At 42.2% G+C, this 11388-nt stretch overlaps 1 protein-coding gene across 1 annotated transcript; it reads left to right on the forward strand.

The window, feature by feature from the left end:
• Positions 1–9694: 9694 nt before the first annotated feature.
• On the forward strand, positions 9695–10888 carry LOC138885287 (uncharacterized). Its single transcript, XM_070166220.1, has 2 exons — positions 9695–9844; positions 10022–10888. The coding sequence occupies exons 1-2, from the start codon at positions 9695–9697 to the stop codon at positions 10886–10888; spliced, it is 1017 nt and encodes a 338-aa protein (XP_070022321.1).
• The last annotated feature ends 500 nt before the right edge of the window (positions 10889–11388 follow it).

Raw genomic sequence — 11388 nt, forward strand, 5'->3', positions numbered from 1 at the left:
AATTTGAGGCAGAGGATGTGGTTGGAGTTGTTTAAAGATTATGATATCACCATTTTATATCATCCGGGAAAGGCCAATGTGGTGGCCGATGCTTTGAGCAGGAAGTCAGCCAGTATGGGCAGTCTTGCTTATATTCTAGTTGGTGAGAGGCTGCTTGCTTTGGATGTTCAGGCCTTAGCTAATCGGTTCATGAAGTTGGATATTTCTGAGCATAGTCGGGTATTAGCTTGCATGGTTGCTCGTTCTTCTTTATTGGAGTGTATCCGTGATCGGCAGTATGATGATCCCCATCTATGTGTCCTTAGAGACACGGTGCAGCACGAAGGTGCCAAGTAGGTTACCTTAGGCGATGATGGAGTTTTGAGATTGCAGGGTCGAGCTTGTATGCCTAATGTGGATGGGCTCCGAGAGTTGATTTTAGAGGAGGCCCATAGCTTCCGTTCCTCTATTCATCCGGGCGCCGCGAAGATGTATCAGGATTTGCGGAAACATTATTGGTGGCGTAGAATGAAGAAGGATAATGTTGCATATGTGGCTCGGTGTTTGAATTGTCAGCATGTTAAGTATGAGCATCAGAGGCCTGGTGGTTTGTTTCAGAGGATTGAGATTCCCGAGTGGAAGTGGGAGCGGGTCACTATGGATTTCGTTGTTGGACTCCTACAGACTCGGAGGAAGTTCGACGCAGTATGGGTCATTGTTGATAGGCTGACCAAGTCAGCGCATTTCATTCCTGTGCAGTCTCCTATTCATCCGAGAGGTTAGTTGAGATCTATATCCGGGAGATTGTTCGTATTCATGGTGTGCCTGTGTCTATCATTTCGGACTGAGGTACGCAGTTTACCTCGTGGTTCTGGAGAGCAGTTCAGCGAGAGTTGGGCACTCAAGTTGAGTTGAGCAAAGCATTTTATCCTTAGACGGACGGGCAGTCCGAGCGGACTATTCAGATTTTGTAGGATATACTCCGAGCTTGTGTCATTGACTTTAGAGGCTCATGGGATCAATTTTTGCCTTTAGTAGAGTTTGCCTACAAAATCAGCTACCAGTCGAGTATCCAGATGGCTCCATATGAGGCTTTATATGGTAGGCGGTGTCGGTCTCCGGTCGGATGGTTTGAGCCGGGAGAGGCTTGGTTGTTGGGTACGGATCTGGTTTAGGAGGCCTTGGACAAGGTCAGGATTATTCAGGATAGGCTTCGTATAGCTCAATCCAGGCAAAAGAGTTATGCAGACCGCAAGGTTCGAGATGTGGCTTTTATGGTCGGTGAGCGGGTGTTTCTCTAAGTGTCGCCTATGAAGGGCGTGATGAAATTTGGGAAGAAGGTCAAGCTTAGACCTAGGTTCATTGGTCCATTTGAGATTCTTGATCGAGTGGGAGAGGTGGCTTATAGACTTGCATTGCCCCCGAGCTTATCAGTCGTGCATCTAGTGTTTTATGTGTCCATGCTTCAGAAATATCACGGTGATCCATCCTACGTGTTAGATTTTAGCACTGTCTAGTTGGACAAGGACTTGCCTTACGAGGAAGAGTCGGTGGCTATTCTAGACCGGTAGGTTCATCAATTGAGGTCAAAGAGTTTTCCTTTTGTTCGTGTTCAGTGGAGAGGTCAGCCTCCTAAGGCATCGACCTGGGAGTCCGAGTCCGATATGCGGAGCCGTTATCCCCATCTTTTCCCTGACTCATGTACTTCCTTCTTCTGTCCGTTCGAGGACGAACAGTTGTTTTAGAGGTGGAGAATGTGATGACTCAAAAGGTCATCACTTGTTTTAAAATGAAATTCTGTGTTCTGAGGCCTTGAAAAAAAACTCATTTAGCATCACCTTGATTTGCGTGCGCAGTTCGGGCGCATAGCCGAAAGCCTAGATATGAAAAATCTGTGAAAATGATAAATTTTGACTGTAAAATGAGCTAATTTGACTTCGGTCAACATTTTAGGTAAACAGACTTGGACCTGTGATTTGACGGTCTCGGAGGGTCCTTGGGAAAATATGGGACTTGGGCGTATGCCCGGAATCGAATTCTGAGGTCCCAAGCCCGAGAAATGAATTTTCAAAGAAACATTGTTTAATGAAATTTGAAATAAAATTTGATTAAAACATGATGGTATCGGGGCCGTATTTTGGTTTTGGTGCCCGGTACAAGTCTTATATATGATTTAAGACATTTATGTAAAATTTGGTGAAAAACGAATGTCGTTTGACGTGATTCAGACCTAAAATGCTAAAGTTGATATTTTAAGAAGTTTGAGAAAATTCTATGATTTTGAGGGTTAATTCGTTGTTATTGAGGTTATTTTGGTAATTTTATTATACGAACAAGTCTGTGGGATGTTTTTGAGGTTGTGTGTATATTTGGTTTGGAGCCCCGAGGGCTCGGGTGAGTTTCAGATAGGCCACGGGTTGCATTTTGAACTTAGAAATTGCAGAAAATTTTGCTGGTATGAACAGGCCTGCAGGCTTCGCATTTGCGAAGCCTGGCTCGCAAATGTGAAGGCTGGATCACAAATGCGAAACCAGCCTAGGCCTGCCTTGGCTCGCAAATGCGAAGTTTTCTTCGCAAATGCGAAGATTTGCCTATTGTCCAGGGATCGCAAATGCGATGTCTTCTTCGTAAATGTGAAGTCGCAAATGCGACAATAGTTTTGCAAATGCGAAAGTTTGGGATTTCTGAAGGGTTCGCAAATGCGATCCCTATTTTGCATTTTCCAGCTTAGCAGAGGTCGGGGCTCGCAATTGCGAACCCCTGTTTGCAATTCCCATACCTGCAACTTGCAACTTTTATACTTAACCGATTTTAAAACCCATTTTTCATATTCCCTCAAACATAAACACACTTAGGCGATTTTTCAAGGATTCCTTCTTCTCCAAATCAATTATAAATCGTTTTAAACTATTTTTCTTCAATCATTAACATCTTTTAACATTATTTCAACTTAAAATCAATGATTTTCATGGGGGGAAATTGGGTGTTTTGGGTAGAACCTAGGTTTTTCAAAAATTATGGATTTGGACCTCGATTTGAGGTCTGATTTCAAAACAAATCATATATTTGGGTTCGTGGGGGAATGGGTAATCGGGTTTTGGTTCGAACCTCGGATTTTGACCATGTGGGCCTGGGGCGATTTTTGACTTTTTTGGGCAAAACTTTGGAAAACTCATTTTTATGCATTGGGGTTGATTCATTTAGCATTTATTGATGTAATTAAGTAATTTGTGACTTGATTCGAGCGAATTGGCGGTGGAATCAAGGGGTAAAGCTATAATTGAACCCTGAGTTGGCCATGGAAGTTCGAGGTAAGTATTTGGTCTAACCTTAGCTTGAGGGATTAGGAGTTGAGTCCTATTTGCTATGTGATAATTGTTGAGTACGACGTATAGGCATGGTGACCAGTATCTATACATTGATGTCTAGCATGACCGTGAGTCTTTAAATTGTGAATATCTTGTTTTTGTTGTATCTTTCATGCCTTGGTGATGATTTTTAATTGTTGTGAAAAGTTTGTGGAAGGAATTGTGTCCTTTGAACATCGAGGAGCATTGGCTCAAGTTATATTATGAATTATGAAAGTAAATGAGTTGATTGAACCCTTTGGAGCATTGACTCAAGTTGTAAAGTGAGTTGCGAAGTAAAAAGAGAAAGCAAGAGAAAGAATTCTTAAATTGTTCCCTTGTTGGGATATTGTTGCTTTATTAGTTATCTACCTTGTCGGGATGTTGATATTATTGATGTTGTTCCCTTGCTGGGATTTAATCGTTTAATTGTTGTTCCCTTGCCGGTATTCCTATATGATCTTGTTTATTTCCTTGCCCTTTGTTTGTGATTGTTGTTTGGGTGAGGAAGAGTGTTAAAGCACGAAGGGTCATGCCGTGCATTGTTTTCTATTGTGAGGAAAGAGTGTAAAGCACGAAGGGTGATGTCGTGCCGCACGATGTACCATTCCGTGCCGATTTTATGATTATATGGTGAGGAAAGAGAGTAAAAGCACGAAGGGTGATGCCATGCACATCTTTATTATATGATTGTTTTGGCGAGGACGAGAGTAAAAGCATGAAGGGTGATGTCGTGCACACTTTTATTATATAATTGCTTTGGTGAGGACACGAGTAAAATTATGAAGGGTGATGTCGTGCAATTGTTGATTGCTGATTCTTTGTTGATATTCAAGTTATGTTGTTTCTTTCTTTACTTGATGCCTTTCTATTCGGCACAGTTATCTCCCCCACAGCATGTTCCCCTCCCACATTGGCTGGTTATTTCTGTATTTCTTTTCCGCTATATATATTTGAACTATATAGGTTTATTTGGTAATCTGGTCCTAGGCTCGTCACTACTTCGCCGAGGTTAGGCTAGACACTTACCAGCACATGGAGTCGGTTGTGTTGATACTGCACTCTACACTGTGTGCAGATCCTGGAGCAGTTTTCGGACAGTAGTTGGAGTGCTTCCTTCAGTCCACCCGGAGACCCAAGGTAGACCTGCAGGCGTCCGCAGGCCCTGGCGTTTCCCTCTATCTCTATTTCCTGTTTCATTTTCCTTTATTCAGAAACAGTGTATTGTTATTTCTTCAGACCTTGTATGTAGTAATCTTAGATAGTCTGTGATACTATGACACAAGGTTTTGGGTATTTGAGGTTTTAAAAGTTGTAATAGATGTAGATGTAAGATATTTAATTGTTGACTTCCGCTTAATTATTTAAAATTCTGCAGATTTACATGTTATCGCCTCTTAATTGTTAAAAGAAGTAATTTGATAATTAAATAAGTAGTTCAGGATTGGCTTGCCTAGCTCTCACTAGTAGGCGCCATCACGACTTCCGAGAGTAGAAAATCCGGGTCGTGACAAACTTGAGCATGTCCGCAACTTGGAAAACCTCTCCCTCACCCTAAATGTCCTAGACATTAACCAGTAAAATGCCCAAAACTGAGCACCTCCTCAAAACATAGCAAACCGATATCCGCAAAATCCTCCCGCACCCCACCAATACGCAATACCTCCTCAAAATCCTAATCCTCTACCCATACTGACACCCTCTCAACACCAGCATCTCTTGACTCAATACCCGCAAACCACTTACCATACTCCTCAGAATACCCCACAACCTATCCCTGATCCGCATAATTTAACTAATGATCACCACTACACTCAAACCCCCGGCACCCACCAAAACAATCCCGTATACGTGGAAACCTTACCCCACTCCACTCAACCAATCTCATACACACCAGAATCCGTCGAGAAGGACCTGCTCATTAAGAATATGGCAGAGTAGCTCAAGAAGCTCATAAGCCAAGTCTAGGGTGTTGAAGGAGGCAAAGGAATTGAATGTCTAAATTATGAAGATCTATGCATTCATCCGGACGTGGAACTACTGGAAGTTACAACCTCTCAAGTTTGAGATGTTTGACGGAACGGGTGACCCAAAGGTACGTTTGAGGACATACTGTGATAAGCTCATGAGAGTTGGGAAATATGAAAGAATTCGCATGAAACTATTTATGAGGAGTCTCACTGGAGGTGCCCTATCTTGGTATATCAGTCAAAATCCCAAGAAGTGGATTAATTGGGTAAGTATGGCGTCGGACTTCATGGACCGATTCAGGTTTAACACATAGAATGCACCAGACGTCTTCTACATAAAAACCTCAAGAATAAACCAACAAAAACATTCCACGAGTATATTACTCAATGGAGGCCAGAAGCGCAAAGGTCAGGTCGGTACTAGAGGAAGAGCAGATGAACAAATTCTTTGTTAGGGCCCAGGATCCACAATACTATGAAAGGTTAATGGTCATCGAAAATCACAAGTTCTCCAACATCATCAAACTCGAGGAAAGGGTTGAAGAAAGGATCAAGAGTGGGATGGTAACCAATTTTGAGGTATTGCAGGCTACGAACAAAGCATTACAGTCAGGGGATATATCAAAGAAGAAAGAAGTAGAGGCAATGATGGTGGCCCAAGGTCCAAAATCTCAACTCACATACCAAACACCTCCATCCACATACCAACCTTCACCTCCCAGATATTCTCAACCCGCTACCACCTATCACACTTATAACACCCAGCCAGCTTATTACCATTCACCTTTAACCCGTCAAAACTATCAAAAACTCAGACCCAATTTCGATAATACACCCCTATTGCTGAACCTATCGACCAACTATATGAAAGATTGAAGTTTGCGGGATATGTTACCCCTATTCCTGTTGTTGCCATGGAAAATTCCTCCCAGTGGGTCAACCCAAAAAAAACATGTGCATATCATTTCGGCATGAAGGGGCATACTATTGATGAATGCTACGCTATGAAATACAAGATTCAAACCCTGATTGATACCAAAGTCATACAAGCAAAGGAAGTCACGCCAAATGTCCACAACAATCCCCTCCCAGATCATAGGGGTGAGGGAGCAAATGTGATAGAAACTGATGAAGAATAGGATCTTGAAGGGTCGATTGGACTTATTCGGGAAGGTGATAACCCTAAACCTATAGTCACACTCACTCCTATTGTGGTACAGATACAGCCACCAGTCGAAGTTGAAGTAGTCGCATCAGTCCCGTTTGAAATTGAAGTAATCGCACTTGCGACTACACCTACTCCATTTGAAGTAGAAGTAGTCACACCTTTCACTGTGATGGTGGCACCCACACCACCTTTCAATTCCAATGCCATACCCTGGGATTATGTTGCCGAAACTAGGAGAAAAGGGAAAGTAAAGATGGAAGAGTCTGGTTCTGCACAAGGGATGACTAGAACTGGAAAAATCTATACACCTGAAAATTTGGGAGGAACAAGCAAAGAAGTTGTTACCAAACAACCGATCATTGAAACTGGTCCAGATGATCTTTGGAGGAAAGTACAGGCAAGGGAATACTCTATTGTTGATCATTTGAACAATATTCCCGCCAAGATATCCATCCTGTCGCTGCTGCAAAATTCTGAGGCGCATAGGAATGCTCTGATGAAGGTGTTGAATGAAGCTTATGTGACGAACAACATCACCAATGGAGAGATGACCAACATGGTAGGGCAAGTACTGGAAAGCCACAAGATCACCTTTCACAAAGATGAACTACCACCTGAAGGATTAAGTCATAACAGGGCACTGCATATCACAGTACAGTATGAGGACAAATTCATCGCCAGAGTCTTAATGGATGGGGGGTTCAAGCCTCAACATTTGTCCATTGACCACTCTGAAAAGTTTGGGTAAAGATTTCCATGAGATACGAGCAGGGAGTATGAATGTGAAGGCATTTGATGGGTCTCAAAGAGCCACGATTGGTGAAATCAACCTTTGTTTACAAATGGGCCCGACTTGGTTCAATGTTGAGTTTCAAGTATTAGACAGATCTACTACGTATAATCTTTTACTGGGACGACTTTGGATACATGTCGCTGGGGCTATGGCTTCTACGATACATCGGGCCGTAAAGTTTGAATGGAACCATCAGGAGATAATCATCCACGGAGATGGAAGTAATCCTTTTTACACCAATCAAACTGTCCCGGTTGTCGAAAATAGAAGAAAGCTGGGTAGAGAAACTTATCACAGCATCGAGCGTGTCAATGCAATCGAGAAAGATAAATGGTGGAGCAACAAAATAGAAAGCATACTGTCATGGTCAAGGTATGAACCCGATAAAGAGCTTAGGAAGAAACTCCAGGGCATTACCAAACTGATACAATTAAAACATTATGGCACAACTTTTGGGCTCGGATACCAGTATACACGGAAAGAATATGATGATTGGTTGCCTCCATGGCATGGTCCCTATTACCCTCTCGATCAGCCAGTACCGCATCTGAGTCAAACCTTTCACTAGGCTGACACAGTATGGGGATCTGCAGAGGAGGAAGCTTTGGCTAGGCTAAGGAACTTGTTTCTAGAAGACGAGGATATAGATTGCAATGTGATAGTTGAGAAGGAGGAGGGAGAAGGCCTTACCATTCAGACCGTGGAGAAGGGAGTTGTTCTCAAGAATTGGACTACCGCACCATCCTGGGCCCGTCGAGTTCCTGGGTAGCTTGGCAATTAGCATGACCTATTTTTTTAAAAAGCCAATTTAAGCATTTAAGATATTTCCAGTATTTTGTTTAAAGACGCTTTTGTTTCGAAATAATTGCTCGAGTCATCGAACCGTACCTATTTTGATGTTTTTCGAAATTTAATTACTACATTGTTATTTTAGTATTTATTATTATCTTTTACATTTTTCCTCTACAATATTACTATTTCTTACCTAGATGAACCAACGACTATGACATGTAATGAGACAACACAACATAAAGATAGTGACTCGGAAGAAGAGGATGAAATACCTGAGAAAGTTATCATAGAATTTGAGAATTTTGAGAACAAATCTAAGTCCAACCTAGACGAACCTGAGGCAATCAATTTGGGAGATTCTGAAACCATCAAAGAGACTCGCATAAGTATTCACCTATCATCATCAAAAAAGAAAGAATACACTCGTTTCCTGAAAGAATATAAGGATATATTCGTATGGTCATATGATGACATGACCGGCCTGAGCACATCCATACTGGCTCATAAGTTACCTACCAATCCAATGTGTCCGCCGGTAAAGCAGAAACTTAGAAAGTTCAAACCAGACATGAGCCTAAAAATCAAGGAAGAAGTCACTAAGCAGATCAAAGCCAAAATCCTCAGGGTAGTTGAGTACCCAACCTGGTTAGACAACGTCATACCGGTTCCTAAAAAAGATGGGAAAGTCAGGGTGTGTGTTAACTATCGGGATTTAAATAGAGCGAGTCCCAAAGATGATTTCCCATTGCCAAATATACACATTCTGATCGACAATTGCGCCAAGCATGAACTCCAATCCTTTGTAGATCTTCGTAGGTTATCATCAGATTTGGATGGACGAAGAAGACGCATAGAAAAGATCTTTCATTACACCATAGGGGGGTGTACTACTACAAAATAATGCCATTCGGTCTGAAGAATGTTGAGGCCACCTATATAAGGGCCATGACGACCATCTTCCATGATATGATACATAAGGAAATAGAGGTATATGTTGACGACGTCATCATCAAATCCAAGAGGGGCCACAAATCACATAGCAGACTTGAGGAAGTTTTTTGGCAATCTACGGAGGTACAATCTAAAACTGAACCCCGCAAAATGTGCATTCAGGGTTCTTGCCGAAAAATTGTTGGGATTCACCGTCAACCTCCGAGGAATCGAGTTAGACACGTCAAAGGTTAAAGTTATCCAAGAGTTACCGCCACAGAAGAACAAGAAGGATGTGATTGAGCTTCCTGGGATGCCTCAATTACATTAGCCACTTCATAGCACAGTCCACAGTAATATGTGAACCCCTCTTCAAAATGTTGAGGAAGGATGCTGAAACTAGTTGGACTGAAGATTGTCAAAGGCTTTTGACAAAATTAAGGAATATATGTCTATGCCATCAGTCCTAGTCCCGCCAGAACCTGAGAGACCTTTGCTACTCTTTTTGTCCGTACTAGATGGGGCTTTCGGTTGTGTTTTGGGACAACATGACGAGACAGGAAGAAAAGAGCAAGCCATATATTACTTGAGTAAGAAGTTCACACCTTATGAAGCACGGTACTCTCTACTAGAACGCACTTGTTGTGCTTTGACGTGGACAGCTCAGAAATTGAGGCATTACTTTTGTGCCTATAACACATACCTCATATCAAGGATGGATCCTCTGAAGTACATCTTTCAGAAGCATATGCCCACTGGGAAGTTAGCCAAGTGGCAAATATTGCTGAGTGAATTCGATATCATCTATGTAACTCAGAAGGCAGTCAAAGGACAAGCGTTGGCAGACCATTTTGCTGAAAATCCTGTAGGAAGAGAGTAAGAACCACTAAAAACGTATTTTCCTGACGAAGAAGTGTCATTCGTAGGAGAGGACATTGCTGAAGCTTACGACAGTTGGGGAATTTTTTTGACGGAGCTACAAACTTCAAAGGAATGGGAATTGGAGTGATTTTGATGTCAGAGATTGGTCAACATTATCCAGGTATCCGCAAAGCTTTGGTTCCCATGCACTAACAACATGGCAGAATATGAGGCTTGCATTATGGGGCTCAATTTGTCCATCGACATGCATATACAAGAGTTGTTGGTAATTGGTGATTCGCATCTTCTGGTACATCAAGTTCAAGGAGAATGGGCAACGAAAGACACTAAGATACTACCATTTCTGTACTATGTGCAAGAACTAATGAAGGGGTTCACAAAGATAGAATTCAAACATGTTCCAAGAATCCAAAACAAGTTCGCAGACGCACTGGCTACTTTGTCATCCATGATACAACATCCAGATAATTATTTCATCGATCTCATTCCAGTAAGGATTCATAGTCAGCTAGCTTATTGTGCTCACGTTGAAGAAGAAACGGACGGAAACCCGTGGTTCCACGACATCAAGGAATACTTGGCGAAAGGAGACTACCCAGAGCAGGCGAATCACACTCAGAAATGCACACTGCATAGGTTGTCCAATCATTTCTTCCAAAGCGGAGGAATTCTATATAGGAGAACACCTAATCTAGGACTATTAAGGTGTGTTTACGCCAAAGAAGCTTCCAAATCGTTCGAGGAAATACATGCCAAAACCTGCAGATCACATATGAACGATTTTGTTCTAGCTAAGAAAATAGTTAGAGCTGGATATTTTTGGATGACTATGGAAACAGATTGCATATGGCATGTCCAGAAATGCCATCAATGCCGGATACATGCAAACATGATAAGAGTACCACCAAATGAGCTCAATGCAACAAGTGCACCTTGGCCTTTTGCCGCTTGGAGAATGGATGTCGTCGGTCCGATCGAGCCCACTGCCTCAAACGGGCGCAGTTTCATTTTAGTGGCCATCGATTAATTTACAAAATGGGTAGAGGCTGTATCTTACAAAGCTGTAACCAAGAAAGTCGTCGCATATTTTGCCAGGGATCGTATTATTTGTCGATTCGGGGTTCTCGCTCACTGATAATTCCGCCCATCTCAACAGTGATATGGTGAAAGCCATGTGTGAAACTTTCAAAAGAAAGCACAAAAATTCCACAGCATACAGGCCTCAAATGAACGGAGCCATGGAAGCTGCTAACAAGTACATCAAAAAGATACTAAGAAAAATGGTAGAAAATCACAAGCAATGGCACGAGAAGTTACCATTCGCCTTATTGGGATACCGTACCAACGTCCGCACATTAACTGGGCAACTCCCTATTTGCTAGTTTACGGTACCGAAGCTGTCATTCCCGCCGAGGTAGAAATTCCTTCTTTAAGGGTCACACAAGAAGCCGAACTCAGTAATGCATAATGGATAAGGAGCCGCTATGAGCAATTAGCCCTCATAGATAGAAAAAGAATGAATGCAGT

Source organism: Nicotiana sylvestris, chromosome 2, assembly GCF_000393655.2.
Source record: "Nicotiana sylvestris chromosome 2, ASM39365v2, whole genome shotgun sequence".
NCBI lineage: Eukaryota > Viridiplantae > Streptophyta > Magnoliopsida > Solanales > Solanaceae > Nicotiana > Nicotiana sylvestris.